At 42.2% G+C, this 19737-nt stretch overlaps 1 protein-coding gene across 2 annotated transcripts in view; it reads right to left on the bottom strand.

Annotated features, from left to right (window-relative positions):
* Positions 1–775: 775 nt before the first annotated feature.
* LOC115142648 (phosphofurin acidic cluster sorting protein 2-like) overlaps positions 776–19737 on the bottom strand; it is an 84982-nt gene continuing 66020 nt past the window's right edge. Inside the window, exons 18-25 of one of the 2 annotated variants that reach the window (XM_029682261.2) lie at positions 18169–18271; positions 17555–17587; positions 14917–14959; positions 12695–12737; positions 12174–12312; positions 11244–11467; positions 10845–10958; positions 776–6560 (exon numbers count right to left, since the gene is read on the bottom strand). In XM_029682261.2, coding sequence (XP_029538121.2) covers positions 6442–6560; positions 10845–10958; positions 11244–11467; positions 12174–12312; positions 12695–12737; positions 14917–14959; positions 17555–17587; positions 18169–18271 — 818 coding nt within the window. In that variant the 3' untranslated portion in view covers positions 776–6441. The remainder of the gene's footprint in view (positions 6561–10844; positions 10959–11243; positions 11468–12173; positions 12313–12694; positions 12738–14916; positions 14960–17554; positions 17588–18168; positions 18272–19737) is intronic. The other variant, XM_029682262.2, reaches the window with a different exon arrangement.

The following is a 19737-nucleotide window of genomic DNA, read 5'->3' as shown; positions in this document are numbered from 1 at the left end:
AAGGATTAATCAAACAAATCCAAATATGTTTTTAAAAATCAAAACTTTCAAGAATTGTTCCATCTCTTGCATGAATGAAAGCTGTGAAGTTAATTCTTTGTCGTGTCCCAAACAGCACGATATGGGACTTTGTTTGATTTAAAACCAAATTATTTGCTAGAAACCATTTGTGTTCATCTTGGAGACCTGCTCGTATCTGCAAAACATTTGAACCATACAGTATTTATATAGAGGACTATCGTCAGCAGACCTGGGTTCAAATAGATGCCTTTAAGAGCCGCATTGTTGACAGCACTCTGCAATGCGTGATCAAATTGAATCCCGGCCATCACCTTCTTTGGAATCTGTATCCGACACAGAATGTGGGGCTGGACGCTTGCTCAAGTCCGCTATTGTTGATTGTGCTTATGAGGAGATGACCAAGATGGCAGAGAGGGAGGGTGAAAGCTTCCTATTTGACAACCAAAGTTGGATCGGATTTAATTCATATTAAATCCAAATATTAAATTAAGCTCTGGTGTGTGGAATATCTGACCTTATTAACATTAAATTGAAAGATTCAGATCATGATTCAGATGTGTACAATGACTCTGCCATCTGCTGTTGGTAAGGGGAATCCAACACCATGTAAAACTGTCCAGACTCAGGTATGAGCTCATATTCTGTGTGTGTGTGTTCTGTATGCAAAGACAGGTCTAAGTATGGTTAATCGGTACACGGTATCATGACAACATGAGTATCTTTCCAAATTGAAACAGTAATAAAACAATGCAAATTCTCTCAACACTCCTTTAATAGTCTGTTTTCACTTACAAACACTTCAAAACCCAATTTCCAAACATCATTTTTTTTATACAAAAGAGCTCAACTCTTCTTAAAAAGGGTTAGAATCATAAAATGGTCATACAAAAACTTAATAAAGAGTAAGATGGAAATAAAACAAAAAATATTACAATAAACTAAAACTGATATGAAAAAAAAAGACATACCGACATCATAAAAACAAGAGCTTCTACCTTGTATTCTTTAGTGGTTCATTTAAAAAGAAAGAACACTGTCTGTCACATCATTTAAAATAATGTTTGTGCAAAAACATCAGCAAACTTGAACTATACTTAAAAGAGCTGTAAAGCTCAATGTTGGAGTTATTTGACTGTCCAGTTTTTCTTGGTATTACTTGGTGCCGCTTGACTTCCCAAAAGTAGTGCTATAATATACAGTTGAAGTCAGAAGTTTACATACACCTTAGCCAAATACATTTAAACTCAGTTTTTCACAATTCCTCACATTTAATCCTAGTAAAGATTCCCTGTCTTAGGTCAGTTAAGATCACCACATTATTTTAAGAATGTGAAATGTCAGAATAATAGGAGAGAATGATTTACTTAATCTTTTATTCTTTCATCACAGTCCCAGTGGGTCAGAAGTTTACACAAACAATTAGTATTTGGTAGCATTGCCTTTAAATTGTTTAACTCGGGTCAAACGTTTTGGGTAGCCTTCCACAATCTTCCCACAATAAGTTGAGTGAATTTTGGCCCATTCATCCTGGCAGAGCTGGTGTAACTGAGTCAGGTTTGTAGGCCTCCTTGCTCGCACACGCTTTTTCAGTTCTGCCCACAAAATTTCTATAGGATTGAGATCAGGGCTTTGTGATGGCCACTCCGATACCTTGACGTTGTTGTTCTTAAGCCATTTTGCCACAACTTTGGAAGTATGCTTGGGGTCATTGTCCATTTGGAAGACCCATTTGCAACCAAACTTTAACTTCCAGACTGATAACTTGAGATGTTGCTTCAATATATCCACATAATTTACCTTCCTCAATGTGCCATCTATTTTGTGAAGTGCACCAGTCTCCCCTGCAGCAAAGCACCCCTACAACATGATGCTGCCACCCCTGTGCTTCACGGTTGGGATGGTGTTCTTTGGCTTGCAAGTCTCCCCCTTTACCCTCCAAACATAACAATGGTCATTATGGTCAAACAATTATATTGTTGTTTCATCAGACCAGAGGACATTTCTCCAAAAAGTACGATCTTTGTCCCCCTGTGCAGTTGCAAACTGTAGTCTGGCTTTTTTTATGGCAGTTTTGGAGCAGTGGTTTCCTCGTCGATATAGGACTTTTTTTTTTACTGTGGATAGATACTTTTGTACCTGTTTCCTCCAGCATCTTTACAAGGTCCTTTGCTGTTGTTCTGCAATTGATTTGTACTTTTCGCAACAAAGTACGTTGATCTCTAGGAGACAGAACTTGTCTCCTTCCTGAGCGGCATGACGGCTGCGTGGTCGCATGGTGTTTATACTAGCGTACTATTGTTTGTACAGATGAACGTGGTACCTTCAGTCATTTGGAAACTGCTCCCAAGGATGAACCAGACTTGTGGAGGTCTACAATTGGTTTTCTGAGGTCTTAGCTGATTTCTTTTCATTTTCCCATGATGTCAGGCAAAGAGGCACAGCGTTTGAAGGTAGACCTTGAAATACATCCACAGGTACACCTCCAATGGACTCAAATGATGTCAATTAGCCTATCAGAAGCTTCTAAAGCCATGACATCATTCTCTGGAATCTTCCAAGCTGTTTAAATGCACAGTTAACTTAGTGTATGTAAACTTCTGACCCACTGGAATTGTGATACAGTGAATTATAAGTGAAATAATCTGTAAACAATTGTTGGAAAAATTACTTGTGTCATGCACAAAGTAGATGTCCTAACCGACTTGCCAAAACTATAGTTTGTTCACAAGACATTTGTGGAGTGGTTGAAAAAACGAGTTTTAATGACACTTCTGACTTCAACTGTAAATATGTATTATGAAGTAGTGGAACATATTTATGTTTCAGTTATGTATAGATACACTACATGACCAAAAGTATGTGGTCACCTGCTCGTCGAATGTCTCATTCCAAAATCATTGGCATCAATATGCAGTTGACCGGGGCAGCTCTAGCAGGGCAGAAATGTAAGGAAAATACTTGTTGGAAAGGTGGCATCCTATGACGGTGCCACGTTGAAAGTCACTGAGCTCTTCAGTAAAGGCCATTCTACTGCCAATGTTTGACTAGGGCGATTGCTCGGCTGTGTGCTCGATTTTATACACATGTCAGCAACGGGTGTGGCAGAAATAGCCGAATCCACTAATTTGAAGGGGTGGTCATATACTGTTGTATATATGGTGTCCATTTGTATCATGAAATAGTGGAACACTGTATAGTCAAATGAGTGGCATTGACCGAAGACCTTCACCCTTTCAGAGGCAAAAACATGAAACACCTTGACCGTCAGCAATGCACAAAGAAAGGGTCAAATATACGGTAACATACACTGTTGTTAATACTCAGCTACCACGGTGAAGATGAACAAAAAATACATCAAATGTAATACTATCCATGTAGTATCTAATCGCAAGAGAAGCCATAGTTTTCAAATGGTTGATATTGACAAATGGGGTTACACAGTACCCCTTCCGAGCGCATGCACACACAGACACACACTTAAAATCTCCAAAACACACTTTCATCCAAATGAAATGCATTTTCGTGTCAAGTCACAAACATACAAGGTAAAAAGATGGGAGAGAGGCGAAATAACTAAGGAAGGAAGCTTTGACTTCCAGGTGTCCTGCATAGCCTCGACTGAAGAGGCACAGGTCGTTATTTCCCTCATAGGTCTATGAGAAAATACACCTCGTGAAAAAACAACACACAATACAACAACATTGCTGACATTAAAATCCTGGCAATTCCCTAAAAACCAATTAAGCCTGTGGCCCTTTTTGACTCAACATTATGAGTGGGTCTATCTTTAAAGAAAGTGTAAAAACAGAGAACAGTGGACAGCAATTAGTTCATTGTTGAATACGGCACGCTAGTTTTATAAAAAGGGATTCTTGTCTTTCAGAATGGATAAAGTTAGAAAAAAGAACACCACTTCAATGTCACTGGTAAATAGTTTAACAACCGGGGAATTCTTCGACCCTTTTCACACTACTGTACCAAGCCAAACTGTACTGTGTTTAACTGTTTTTTCCCCACATGGTCATTTTGAACACAGTTCCAACAACTATAGTGGATGCTTAACCAGGCCAGTGCAGTACAGCTTGGCTTGGGTCTTCTCAGTAGTAGTGTGGGAAGGTTATTACTGAAAACTGCACTGCTGAGCCCTTTGCAGAGAGTAGGCTAATCAGGTGTGTTAGAGCAGGGCACATTTGTTTCCTTCTTTCTTTTCCCTCCCTTTCTCTCACTCTTCTCTCTCCTGTACACGTTTGTGTCCAGAAATTCTTGCATGCACCTAGGGCCCGCGTCACAAATTCACAAGTGAAGTCATTGCATTGAACTCGCCTAAGGATACATTCCACTCTCTGATGAATGTCTCTCGTTATACAGTGCCAAGTTTCTTGGTTACTGATTGTCCCAATTCTGTTTCCATACAATGTGCTTCTAAATCAAAAAGGCAAGTATACTAGCTAGAAAGTAGTGTATCAAAAACTTGAGTAAGTCACTTTTCTCAATAAAAAAAGAGAACAAAATACATCTCTTCATAGCAAGAGGGGTTCCTCTGCAAATTTCACAGCAATTCCTCTCTCAGCATCCCACCCTTTCCCCTAAAAATCAGTAACACACTGCCTCCCGGCACACACTGCGAACACACACCAACACACCCCTTCAATCCTCTTACATTATATACAGGACATTTACCCACATAGGATTTCACAGAAATAATAATATAGTAACAAAACAAAGTGCCAACAAAGCTGCCATTACAGGTGGCCATTATAAGTGTCTAACCACAATATACACTATTATACTTAAAAGGTAGCATACATTTCTTAACAAAACATGTTTTTTTCCTTCTTTTTTTGCTGGTGTATAAAACAGTAACATTTGACGTTGACAACAACATCCATTTTATACTGGGAACACAGGTTTGTAACTGGACAGTTTCCACAGGAAAAGGACTAGGGGGTTTGTTTGTTTTTTGCTTAGTCAGAGCAGGGCTGGGTTCCAATCTGGTGGATTACTCCCAGCCTTCCCCACTACCTTTGGCAACTTGGAGAGCCCACGGAGCTGAATGACTTGGAGTTGGATTCATTTCAAACTTAGACTTAGAAATGTATTTCTAATAATTACATTTTGAAACATTGGGAACCAACATATAAGGACCTATAATCTTCACTTCATGGACCATTACCATATTGATAGCCTCAATACCTAGTAAATACAAATATCAAAAGGACAGAAAGGAAGGGAGTGATTTTTCAGAATGTATTCCAGCTTGTCTCTCTCTATGGAAGATGAGGACTGTTCAAAGGGAACAGAATTATTTTTTTCAGAATTGAACCCAGCCCCATTCTCTCTATGGGAGATGAGGTTCGTTTTAAAGGACGGAAGGAAAGGAGTCATTTTTCAGAATGGAAACCAACCCATCTCTCTCTATGGGAGATGATAAAGGCTGTTTAGGGGTCAGGGTTTAAGGAGAAAGGGGTAGCTGCAGCCCAATTTGTCGACCGGCGTATAGGCGAGTGGATGTGTTCGAAAGGAAAGTAATTGGCGTGTGGAAAGGAGTGGGTGTGTCGAAAGGAAAGTAATGGGCGTGTGGAAAGGAGTGGGTGTGTCGAAAGGAAAGTAATGGGCGTGTGGAAAGGAGTGGGTGTGTCGAAAGGAAAGTAATGGGCGTGTGGAAAGGAGTGGGTGTGTCGAAAGCTCTCTGTTACAGGTTAGACGTTTTAGTCCGGTTCTTACCACACAACTATCGTACTGCGAGAGTTTGGACTTGAGTCTGAATCATCCAGAGGATGAGTCTGAGTCGCATTTCGCTGGTAGTTAAACACAAATAATTGTAGATTTTTAGTTGTAAAACTGACGATTGTTTAATTTTTATTAAAAGTACTGATGATGGGCGTACTATTGCTTGTATGCGTGTGCTCACTGTGACGGTCACCCTGATATTGGCTACTAATTAGCTACTTCCCACGCCGGGACAAGCACTTGGAAAGCGAGAGCAAGGACACTGTGTCCAGGTGTTGTTGCCCTTCATGTCATGCCCATTGAGTAGACTGTATGTATGTATCAACGTGAAATCTCGATGGTTATCAATATTAGTTATTTCTTGTGTAGGCTTCTATCCTACTTGAAATAAAATCATAGGAGAGAAGAAGAAAATTGGCACGTTAGCTACCGCTGGCAACAACTTGACACAGCTGCCCAGTGGGAAGCAACTCCGGTCAGCAGGCAACTCGATACAAAACCGGTGCACCGGTCGGCGGCTTATGAACTCGTATCAGCCATGCAGAAGGCGTCTTGAGTGGCAACAAATCTGCTCAATTAGCTGATTGTCTTTCCAATCACCCACTCCTTTCGACACACCCACTCGCCCATACTCCGGTTGCCATATTGGGCTGCAGCTACCCATACTTGGGTTTAGGTGGCAGTGATATGTCACATGGCGGGCTTGGTGTAGCCGAAGATGCCAACAGGGAAGTGCTTGACGTGAGTGGGCCACTGGGCAGCCAGCTGGAAAAACTTGACATCATTCCACTCCACGCCGTCAATGGACACTATGGAGAGAGGGAGAGAGAGAGAGAAAGGAGAAAGAGACGCAAAAATGTTAATTTCAACCACTTGGTGGCGATATTGCACTTGTTAAAGACTCAACGATTGAATTGAGGCTATTCGGGGAATTCACATTAATCTATGTGTGTGTGTCTTCAGCACGTACTCTACAGTATTTGTTAAAACAGGATAAGTATATAGTATACATGTATGATTGAACATGTGGGTGCATGCTTGTGTTGAAGGGATGCAGAGTGGGGTGTTTGGGTAGGGCTGTGGCAGTCATGACATTTCGTCAGCCCTGTTTATTGTCTAATTACTGTCGGTCTCACGGTAATTGCCCGTTAATTAACATAAACATGTTTAGCCTTCACGCATACAAGCCTCTGATGTGCGCCTTTGGAACATCTACATTTAATATACACCATCATAATACATCAATTTCGAAGGAAACATTTTTCAAAGGAAACATTATTAGGTAAAGACAATGTGTTTCAGAAGAAGAGAATAGATGTCATCTGGCTATGCGCCATGCCATAGCCTGTATGCTAGTTCATTTAGCATGCAAGATATGCATAGAAGTCCCGTGGCGTTATTTTATATTATATGATTTTATAGTAAGAAGAATATAATTGAACTTAGCTGAATAAAATAGAAAGGATATTTTTCCTATTCCGGAGCGACTGCGCATATGAAGTGGCTATGTTGAGCGTAAAAGTGATCATTTGAAACAGGTCCTATATGCTAGATTTAGATTTATTTGAACACTTTAGTTGTGTTTATACAAACCTTACAATGTCTTAGAAATCAAAACATATATGGGCTGCATGATGCGACTATAGACTATTGATGATTTGAGAAAGTTGCAAAATAAAAGCTTCCGCTCGTTCCTTGCCTCAGGCTGCACACGCTGCTCTCTCATCAAGTGCACTCGAAGACTAAAATGGGGCCGCTTTCCACGGTTCATTTTTCAATCATGCCAGGTAGGCTATTTCGGTATTATAGTGGAGCATGTTCTTAATATGAGCAGCTGAGAAATAAATAGAGTAGCGGCTGGGATCCTCCTCTTTTTGGTGGCAACCATCAAAACTCTGCTTTCACACAGGATTGCATATCGAAATGTCTGGACATAGTACCAGTCAAAGTTTAGTTTGGACACACGTACTCATTCAAGGGTCTTTATTTATTTTTTTACTATTTTCTACATTGTAGAATGATAGTGAAGACATCAAAACTATGAAATAACACATGGAATCATGTAGTAACCAAGAAAGTGTTAAACAAATCAAAATATATTTTAGATTTTAAATTCTTCAAAGTAGCCACAGCTTTGCACACTCTCATTCTCTCAACCAGCTTCACCTGGAATTATTTTCCAACAGACTTGAAGGAGTTCCCACATATGCTGAGCACCTGTTGGCTGCTTTTCCTTCACACTGTGGTCCAACTCATCCCAAACCATCTCAATTGGGTTGAGGTTGGGTGATTGTGGAGGCCAGGTCATCTGGTGCAGCACTCCATCACTCTCCTTATTGGTCAAATAGCCCTTACACAGCCTGGAGGTGTGTTGGGTCATTGTCCTGTTGAAAAACAATTCATAGTCCCAACTAAGCGCAAACCAGAAACCAGATGGGATGGCGTTTCGCTGCAGAATGCTGTGGTAGCCATGCTGGTTAAGTGTGCCTTGAATTCTAAATAAATCACTGACAGTGTCACCAGCAAAGCACTCCCACACCATCACACCTCTTCCTCCATGCTTCACGGTGGGAACCACACATGCAGAGATCATCTGTTCACCTACTCTGCGTTTCACAAAGACATGGCGGTTGAAACCAAAAATCTCAAATTTGGACTCATTTCCAGATTTCCACCGGTCTAATGTCCATTGCTCATGTTTCTTGGCCCAAGCTCTTCTTATTGGTGTTCTTTAGTAGTGGTTTCTTTGCAGCAATTCAACCATGAAAGTCTCCTTTGAACAGTTGATGTTGAGATGTGTCTGTTACTTGAACTCTGTGAAGCATTTATTTGGCCAGCAATATTTGAGGCTGGTAACTCTAATGAACTTATCCTCAGAGGTGATTCTGGGTCTTCCTTTCCTGTGGCGGTCCTCATGAGAGCCAGTTTCATCATAGCGCTTGATAGTTTTTGCAACTGCACTTGAAGAAACATTCAAAGTTCTTGGAAAATTTCTGGATTGACTGACCTTCATGTCTTAAAGTAATGATGGACTGTCGTTTGCTTATTTGAGCTGTTCTTGCCATAATATGGACTTGTGTCTTTTACCAAATAGAGCTATCTTCTGTATACCACCCTTACCTTTTAACTTTTAACAAGGCACACCTGTTAATTTAAATGCATGCCAGGTCACTACCTCATGAAGCTGGTTGAGAGAATACCAAGATTGTGCAAAGCTGTCATCAAGGCAAAGGGTGTGTAAGAATATTTCGAAGATAAATACACAATGCAGAGAACGAGGTCAAGAGAGTACTAACGATCAATGGAAATAGTGTTTTTTCTGTAAGAGAGAATTATTGATCTATGGGTCAGAGACATGGGAGGAATTTGTCTCGTCATTGAGCCTGAAATATGATACTTACTATTTGGTCATTGGCCCAGTTTTATTGCAAGGAATTCTAATTGGTCAACCGCAGGCTAAGGCTGGGTTATAAAACTACATCCTGTCCCTTTGTTCTGTGGCGAGAATCACAGGAGAGAATCACTGAGGACAGGGGAGCATGAACATATACCATCTACCTCCCCACATGATTTGTTCTCTTTGAATTAACATATTTTCCTCCCCTGATTTGCTTTTGGGTTTGTGTAATTGAAGAGGAACATCAACTGCTAACAGGTGGCTAATTTGAAGAATCTCAAATATAAAATATAGTGTTCGGGAACATTGATAGCAACATGTTTTCACAACGAAACATAATTCATTTAAACTGTTGACAGCCCCTCTCTCTGCACGCTCGAGAAAGGAATAAAGGAGAGAGAGGAGATGGGAAATCACAGTGGTGAGATATTCTGTAGCTAAAGGTAACGTGTCAGCCTATAAATTCTGAAAATATAAATTATTTCCTATTACTAGGCTATTCAAATTCAAATTCACTATAATTGTAGGCTAACTCTGTGTGCCGCCCTGCACAACCAACCAACAGCATCGCCTAGGCCTATACATTCTCTCCCAGACTCATGGATAGAAAGTTTGGAGCGTAGCACAAGGTAAGGTAACCAGTCCATCCAGTATGCATAATAATGCACAATAATAAAGTCCACATTCAAAGGAGATTACTAGAATTAGTTTAATTTTGGAGTATAGGCGAGACCAATTACAAAGACATCTTAAATCAATGTTGTTTTTATATATTTTTTTGCTGAATAGGCCTTTGCGGTAGGCTATGTATTGTATGGCACAAGCATGTGCTCTAATATGTGTATGAGTGTTTTGAATGAATCATCAACTTAGAAAGCGCTGTCCATTTCGTTATGTTAGACTTTGATACAACATCCACAACAACCATGCTTTCCACTCAGGTTCAACCTGCTGTTGAACTTCATTCTTTAAATTGATCAATCACAGTAAGGTGAGTTTTAAAAACACAATACTGTTATGATGATAAGTGTTTGATGTGATTTTCATTTTTTATTTGCATTGAAGTCAGAATGGTTAGAGGGACAATAGAGCCCTGAGTACCAGGCCATTAGGACCTGATGGTCGTTAGCGAGTTGGGTACAACTCTCCAGAGGAGATTACTGTGACTCAACGGTCACTTGGAATTTGACTGCGGTCATGACTCATGACTGCAGGTGTGATGGTAATATGGTCACCAGTACTTGACTTGGACTGAAATAGGTAGGTGCCAGTATTCATTTTAGGTGCAGGTACTTTATATATTTAGGTGCAGGAGGTCCACAATACTTTTGAGCACATTTTGTATTAGAGGATTTTTTTTTTTTTTTACCTTTATTTAACCAGGCAAGTCAGTTAAGAACAAATTCTTATTTTCAATGATGGCCTGGGAACAGTGGGTTAACTACCTGTTCAGGGGCAGAACGACAGATTTGTACCTTGTCAGCTCGGGGGTTTGAACTCGCAACCTTCCGGTTACTAGTCCAACGCTCTAACCACTAGGCTACCCTGGAGCTCAAGTAGTAGAAAAGGTGATGTGCCAGTACTCAGCTTTGGTGAGCTCCTGCCCATGTCGAGCTCTGGCGGTCAACGCAACAACCCTATGTGTGGGTATGTGTTTATGCTTACGTGTGTGTGTGTGTGTTTGTCAGGCCTGTACCTCTCAGCATGGTGTGCTGGTGTTTGGCAGTGCAGATCAGCCTGCTGATGCCCTCGATCACCTGGCTCTTGGAGTCCACCTCCTTCTCCTTGGGCTTTTTACTCAGGAATATCACTGCTCATCAAAGCGTGAGAAAGAGAAGAGTGAGAGAGGACATCAGTGAAGTAAAGAGATAATAAAAAAAAAACGAAAGATGTAAAGGTAAAGACGTCTTTTTCATGCCGACATCAACACAAAATCTGGTTGTTGCTGTATTTGGCCAGAAAAAGACGTCTTCTTCATCAGGCACACATTTTCATATAGAAAAACACAACATGCTATGAGTTGTAAGGTGGCATTAACACTTATAACGGGTAATAACACATTCAACCCATCGGCTTTCAGTAAAGCGCCACCCACCTTTCTTGTTCTTCTCCTTCATGACAACGGTCATGGCCATGCCGGGAGGGGGTGTCAGCTCGCCCCCGTTGGGGATGCGGGACACCTGCAGCGAGCGGAAGTTGCTCTTCAGGGTATTCTTGATGCCCACGTCGCGTTTCTCGCCCTCCTTCTTCTTGTCGGCGCCGTGACATGTCCAGTAGTCCACCTGGAGCCCCATCACCTCCCCGCCTGTCACCGGAGAGCTGCACGGCGGAGGGATATGGGAGAGAAACGTTTTAGGAATGTAACAGGAACGTTTTGTAGGCATGAAAGGGAAGAAAAAGGGCAAAACTGCGAGGTTTAGTACCGTTTGAACTTGTGCGTGGCAGTGTGGGGCTGTAGCCAGTTTATTTTATTATGTACAACATACAGGTCAAGTCATAAAAAGGAAGAAGACAAAGGGTACAAGTAGAGCTCCAGTGAAAGACAGTACGGAACACAGAACAGTGGTTATTTCCCTTCCCCTCACCCCAACCAACGTCTGGTCTGCAAGGAACATCTGGATGTAGTAAGGTCATTCATCTGGGAAGCATGCAGAGTGGCGGGAAAGTGGGGTGGTGAAGGATGGCTATCCTCTCTCACTCGCTCCAGATTGGTAAATCTTTGGCCTTTTAAATTAATAATATATAGTTTACGAATGCCTCATTAAATTAATAATATATAGTTTACAAATGCCTCATGAGCATAGTTCAACTGCTCTACCCCATCAGAACCAAAAATATAATAAGAAACGCATTAATGTGGAAGGTGTGGTCTGTACCTTGTGAAATTGTTTTATTGGCTACTGTGGCCAATGGGCCTCTGTGGGGGTTGTAGCCATAGTTATAAGGTTGACCTTCAGGTCAAATAATGGTTATGAGAGAAGGGAAGATAACTTAATTAACAAGACAGCTAAGGTACAGTACGTACCCGGCTCCGGCGAGGGTGGCTGAGACGGAGGGGGAGGGGGGCGGGGTGCAGGTCAGGTCCTTCATGTAGGTTGGTCCCGGCTGGGGGGGAGGGGAGGCCAGCATATTGATGCTCCCCATCACAGCATCATCAGAGTCCACTGAGGATTAGGGAGGAGGATTTGTTAAATTATTTTCAGCAACCAGAAAAATACATCTTTATCTGGTTTAAAATCGGGTTATCTAACCAGATAATGACCTAAATATGACGTCTGTCCCATGGCATCTTGATCTCGTCATGAAAAAGTTGCTTTACCTGGTTGTATCAGTGGTTGTAATCTAGTTATATGATGCCTTTTAACCAGAAAACCACTCTACAGGCAAATTATTACATGATTAAGACATCATACATACAGTATTTTACCCGCTGGGCCCCTTCTCTCTGTCTTCCCTTCTTCCTTCCATCTCATTCGAAACAAAGGATTACCAAACAAGACAAAGCAAATGCATGGTCAAAGGAAAATAAAGAGTAGGATGTCTTACTTGAGGTCGAGAGGTTGTGCTCAACGATGCCCACTTTCACCAGCTGAGGGGGACAAAAGCCCAGATTGAGATGTACATTTTGGTCATTTAACAGACACTCTTATCCAGAGCGATGTATAGTCAGTACATTTAACCAAGGTACAATACATGACCAAAAGTGTGTGGACACCTGCTCGTTGAACATCTCATTCGTGCATTAGTGAGGTCGGGCACTGGTGTTGGGCAATTAGGCCTGGCTCGCACTCGCCGTTCCAATTCATCCAAATCCAATCAAATTTTATTTGTCACATACACATGGTTAGCAGATGTTAAAGGTGTTCGATGGGGTTGGGGTCAGGGCTCTGTGCAGGCCAGTCAAGTTCTTCCACACCAATTTCGACAAACTACTTATGTATGGACCTCGCTTTGTGAATGACGGCATTGTCATTTTGAAACAGGAAAGGGCCTTGCTACAAAGTTGGAAGCACAAAATCGTCATTGTATGCTATACAGTTAAGATTTCCCTTCACTGGAACTAAGGCCCCTAGCCTGGGCTACTGCTGTGTGGGATGCCCAAAGTCCCTGCTGTGCCAGCTACTCTACCTTTGCTGAGGAATTCAAGCAAGTGTTTCAAGGTCCTACCAGCGGCCCTGACTCAGCCAAACAGCTCCTGACTCTCCGGCAAGGTCAGCGCAACGTGACGGACTATGCCATCCAGTTCCGCACGGTGGCAGCAGCGAGTGGCTGGAACGACGAGGCGCTCACAGTGTGCTTTTTGAAGGGTCTTTCCGACACCATCCAAGATGAACTGGCCACTCGGGAACCACCGGACAACCTCGAGTCCCTGATCAAGTTGGCCTCGCGCATAGACCAGCGTCTGAGAGAGAGAGAGAACTCAACCGTAGACCTCTCAACCTAGCTCCTATCGGTCCAAGCTCTGAGTCTCCACCTTTATCCTCGCTGGCTCCACCGGAACCCATGCAGATTGGACGCATCTCCCAGGCTGAGAGAGACCGCCGGATGAGGGAGCGATGCTGTCTATATTGCGGCAAACCGGGCCATTTCCGCTCCACGTGTCCCGGGCTCCAGGGAAACATACTGTCCCGTGCAGGACTGGGAGGACTGTAAAGGGAAACATAACCTCCTCCCATCCATCCAACTCCCGCCTGCTCATTCCAGTCACCCTTTCCTGGGACAACCACAAGCTTACCCTTCAAGCCTTGGTAGACTCTTGAGCCGCAGGTAACTTCATGGATGGTGTCTGGGTGAAGGAGAATGGTGTTCCCTCTGAACCTCTAAGTGACCCCATGAGGGTTACTACGTTGGATGGAAGTCCTTTGGGATCTGGATTAGTGGCTCAGTTTACTAAGTGACTGTTTCTCACACCGGAGACCCGAGTTCGTAACCGGGTCCTGACAACTATGTTATCGTTCTCCTGGCATCTGCTAAACCCAGATTCATCTGTCAACTGCCAGATGGCGAAGGGTGATTCATCATTCCAGAGAACGCATTTCCACTGCTCCAGAGTCCAACAGCAGCAAGCGTTACACAACTCCAGCTGACGCTTGGCATTGTGCATAGTGATCTTAGGTTTGTGTGCGGCTGCTCGGCCATGGAAACCCATTTCATGAAGCTCCCGACAAACACAGTTCTTGTGCTGACGTTGCTTCCAGAGGACAGACGATTTTTACGCGCAACTCGCTTCAGCACTCGGTAGTCCCATTCTGTGAGCTTGTGTGGCCTATCACTTCGCGGGTGAACCGTTGTTGCTCCTGGATATTTCTACTTCACAATAACAGCACTTACAGTTGACTAGGGCAGGTCTAGCAGGAATTGACAAACTGACTTGTTGGAAAGGTGGCATCCTATGACGGTGCCACGTTGAAAGTCACTGAGCTCTTCAGTAAGGCCATTCTACTGCCACTGTTTGTCTATGGAGATTGCATGGTTGTGCGCTTGAATTGTATACACCTGTCAGCAACGGGTGTGGCTGAAATAGCCGAATCCACTAATTTGAAGGGATGTCCACATACTTTTGCATATTATAGTGGAAGTAAAAAACAAACATATCCCAGTCATTGCAAGTAAAACTTTCCTCAATAAAGCAGCTATAAATAAAAATCTGTTCTCATTGTGCATTATCGTGACAGCTTCAAATAAATGACAGATAATTGTCAGTCTAATTAGAGATGAGCGCTCAAAGATAACACTCGCGTTATTTAGTTGCAAGTGAATATTCTTACCCCAATAAATGGCACAAACTTCTGACAGGAGTCCTCGTCAGGGCTGAGGGAGAGAGAATGGATAACAAATAGTAATGTTAGTATTGGATCCAGGATCAACACACTCCCTGTTTTGGATGTGGTGGTGTGATGGGTCTGAAGGAAGAATGAGTTTGTGTGTGTGACTAAGGGATGTCCAATCGGAATCGATGAGACATGGCGGCTCCCAAGTGGTTCTGGAAAACCCGGAACATTTTGGGAATGAAGGTCATGCAGTGATGGGAATGCCAGAGAACGCTCCTTACAACCGACCCCTAAACGGGTGCGTTGTAAGCCTGCCGTGACGTGAGCAGTGGATGTGGGGTGGCGTGAGTGAGGTGGCTAAAATGGTTGGTAACATTGAATATGAACCTAATATACAGGGTGAGTTCTGCAATCCCGCTGGTTTTGGTTTCTCAGTACTTGAGGTTACTGAGAATCAGACGAAAATTAACAAGGACAAAAATATACAGAACTACGGCACTCGAGGATCAGCGCCGTGCACATCCATTATACATTGTGGGGCAAATCCTAACTTCCATTTAGGTACATTTTCACTTAGTCATTCATTGATGACAATGGGAGAATAAGCTAAAAGTTGACTTAAGTGGAAGTTAGGATTCACCCCTGTATTTGTAAAGGGTTGCTTAATAGACTGAGGGTTAAAGTACTGTTAGCAATTTCATATGTTCGGTCCCAGTCAACTACTTCTGCGTGACGTTGGTAGTGCTGCCTTCGTTTTACCAAAGCTATCCTTGCCTATTTCTCACAAATCCCCCAAAATTTGCTCAAAAAGATGGATATGGCTGGTGCAAAACCAAAATAACCTGCAAAATGAGGCCAGAGAAGGTGCATTTTTGAGAGCATGGTGAAAAGAGCTGTGAGAAAAACATGTTAGGATAGCAAAGAGGCAGGACAAACAGAGCATGACAAGTTCATCTCCCTCGCGAGACACACTCAAGAGTAGCATTGAGAGTTTTCCAGAGTTTTTAAAGATGGAAAAAGCATTGACTAAAATATTGAGTATACACATCTGAGACTTTGCACCCTTGCTTTTCAAAGAGAAAGAAGACAAGTAGGTACAAATGTAGCACATTGAGCAAACTCAGTGGTGCACAGTAGTTTCCACTGCCTATCTAACCAGAATATTATCTAGGACAGGGCTCTCCAACCCTGTTCCTGGAGAGCTACGATCCTGTAGGTTTTCACTCTAACTCTTAGCTAGCGCACCTGATTCTAAAAATGAGATGTTTGATGAATCAGTTTAGTTATAATTGGGGTTGGACAAAAACAGTCCAGGAACATTGTTGTAGAGCCCTGATCTAGGATAATCTTCAAGTGCGTCTCAATATTCTAACGCGGCTTCCTCTCCTGGTCTCCTGTTCTTCAATGGCACTGATCTGAAAACACATGATAGATGAAAGCATTACTCCTCTCTGCAGAGTTTGGACTCGATCGGCTCTTTTCATGTTGTGACAATGCTCAGTGGACTCTGTCCCTGTCACCAAGGGGAGACCGGGATTAGCCAATCAAAAGTCACCCTTCATGCCTATAATACAGTGCACTGTGCCTTTTATACGCCTAGTAATTGTTAAGGTGACCTTTAAATGTTTACGTGCTCATCCTCCCTGGTGGATATAAAGTGTGTGTGTATGTCATTACACTCTTAAAGGCCAGAATTGTTTCTGAGGTGGGTCAACAGTGACATCTGAGCAGAGTTTTGAAAATAAAGGTCACTAAAAATAAAAACACGCAGGTGTGTGTATCGTGTGTGTTGTTTGTGTGTGAGAGAGTGTCACGTGGCTGGTATTCTCTACCGCCGCACTATCCACTCTTTTTTCCTCCCTCCCATCTCTTCAAACCACCTAATTAGATCTCCACTGTCATCTCTCCTTCTTTACACTCATCCTCCTCCTCATTTTAATCTTGTTTCATCCCCTCTTTCTTGATCTCCCCCACATCTCTCTTCTCTCTCTGAGGTAATAGGAAAGAACACATCAATGTCAACCTTTCTCTCTTAGATCTCATTGCGTCAAGTTTGCCCTACCATTCCCAACTTTAAAGACCAATGTACGTGGGAGACCTTAAAGGTAGAGTCAGCAATGTGACATCATCAAACACAGTGGGGCGACTTCCTGATTACAGATTTCAACGATAACAGGGTTTCAATCCACTAAGACGGTCACTATTGGCTCTTCCCAATCTGTACGTTTGGCACTCCTTTGAGGCATGCCGGCATCGGAAAGATCCAATAATGGCAGCCTTGGCAGATTTGACTTTTGTTGTTGACTTCTGTAAGCAGGAAGTCACCCTGCAGTGTATAGTATGATGATGTCATATTGCTGACTGTATCTTATCCAAAAATCCACATATCCAAACCAAATCCAAACCAGAAGCCAACCAAGCCAGACAAACAAACAAGTGGTTAAGACAGTAAGACATGCAAAAATTCAAATCAATACGGGGGTAGTCGATGCAGACCAGATATGAAGTTAAGACGAACAGCGAGTTATGTGTGGGTGGGTTAGGCATTAGACAACAAGGGGTCACAGGTTATATTGGTGGACAAAATGCAACACAGCAGGGGGGCGGGGTCAAACGAAAGGCTGCGGCCAGGTACCTGATGTAAAAATCAAAATATAAGCTTCTCTTCCTTGAATGCAAATGAAAGAAAAAGGTAGAAAAACTCAGTGTGGTAAAATGGTACACGTCGTTGTTGTTCTTCATGAGTTCATGACTTCTGTACTTCAGTCAACTGTCGCAAAATATGTGCTGTCAAAGTGTAGTCGACATGTTGATATTCTGTTGGTGCTAATTTGAATAAGCAAATGTTGTTGATGTCATTGAATGTGGTTGAAATTAGCAATACTGGTTGCTTTATCCAAAAATAAATTCATGAGAATGTAGCCACTAAATGTAATAATCTGAAGTGTAGAGGGAGCACTTGCTATACAATAGATAATCCAAATATAGTTTAATAGCATAATAGAATACAAAACTATCTACATACATAATATCTACATTTTACCAGACATTTCATAAACACACACACATGCACATGCGTGCATTGGCACACACACGGCACACACACACCCTTAAATATCCCCCATTCATGCTGCACTCACATGCATGCACACGTTTGCTTTCTTGCTTACACACACACACACACACACACACACACACACACACACACACACACACACACACACACACACACACACACACACACCTTACCTTTTCTGTTTGTAGGTGAGCATGGCCTCAGAGATGGGACACTGGTGTGAAACACTGGCCCCAGCCAGGTACTGAGAAACGCGGCCTGCCACATCAATGTTGTCTTGGGAAACCCAAAGTGAAGGGCACAACCTATCATGTTTTTGTTTTTACACCCTTTTTAAATCCCATATATTACTATTTTATTATTTTATTTTTAATGTATTGTATTATCATTCAACACCTACAGTAATGCAACAGTAGAAGCATCATAATATACGAATATTGTGTGTATGTGAGCATATTACACTTAAAGAAGTATTCGGTAAAACTTCCTACTATGAATACCCTGTACATAAATAATAACTTACATATTTTGTAATCATGTTTTTAATAAATAAATACAATATTCTAATTATAACAAACTACTACATTTTAAGAACATTTAGAAAGACTTAAGCAAATTTGAAGAAAAGGATGCCTAAATTTTATCAGCATATCGACTGTAGTACTCGTGCTGCTAAAACACAAGACCACTGTCACTCCAACTTCCGGGATGCATACAAGGCCCTCCCTCGCATTCCTTTCGGCAAATCTGACCACGACTCCATTTTGATCCTCCTTTCCTATAGGCAGAAACTCAAACAGGAAGTACTCGTGCTAAGGACTATTCAATGCTGGTCTGACCAATCGGAATCCACGCTTCAAGATTGTATTGATCACGCAGACTGGGATATGTTTCGGGTAGCTTCCGGGAATAATATTGACGAATATACTGAAACAGTAACTGCCTTCATCAGGAAGTTTATAGGAGATGTTGTACCCACTGTGACTATTAAAATCTACCCTAGCCAGAAACCGTGGATAGATGGCAGCATTCGTGCAAAACTAAAAGCGCAAACCACCGCATTTAAACATGGCAAGGTGTCTGGGAATATGGAAGAATACAAACCGAGTAGTCATTTCCTCCGCATGGAAATCAAAACGTCAGTGTAGAGACAAAGTGGAGTCACAATTCAATGGCTCAGACACAAGACATACAGTTGGGAGAACAAGTATTTGATACACTGCCGATTTTGCAGGTTTTCCTACTTACAAAGCATGTAGAGGTCTGTAATTTTTATCATAGGTACACTTCAACTGTGAGAGATGGAATCTAAAATCCAGAATATCACATTGTATGATTTTTAAGTAATTCATTTGCATTTTATTGCATGACATAAGTATTTGATACATCAGAAAAGCAGAACTTAATATTTGGTACAGAAACCTTGGTTTGCAATTACAGAGATCATACGTTTCCTGTAGTTCTTGACCAGGTTTGCACACACTGCAGCAGGGATTTTGGCCCACTCCTCCATACAGACCTTCTCCAGATCCTTCAGGTTTCGGGGCTGTCGCTGGGCAATACGGACTTTCAGCTCCCTCCAAAGATTTTCTATTGGGTTCAGGTCTGGAGACTGGCTAGGCCACTCCAGGACCTTGAGATGCTTCTTATGGAGCCACTCCTTAGTTGCCCTGGCTGTGTGTTTTGGGTCGTTGTCATGCTGGAAGACCCAGCCACGACCCATCTTCAATGCTCTTACTGAG

Source organism: Oncorhynchus nerka, linkage group LG15, assembly GCF_034236695.1.
Source record: "Oncorhynchus nerka isolate Pitt River linkage group LG15, Oner_Uvic_2.0, whole genome shotgun sequence".
NCBI classification, from domain to species: Eukaryota; Metazoa; Chordata; class Actinopteri; order Salmoniformes; family Salmonidae; genus Oncorhynchus; species Oncorhynchus nerka.
Note: the sequence above shows the minus strand (reverse complement) of the source record. Positions and strands in the feature narration are given on the sequence as shown.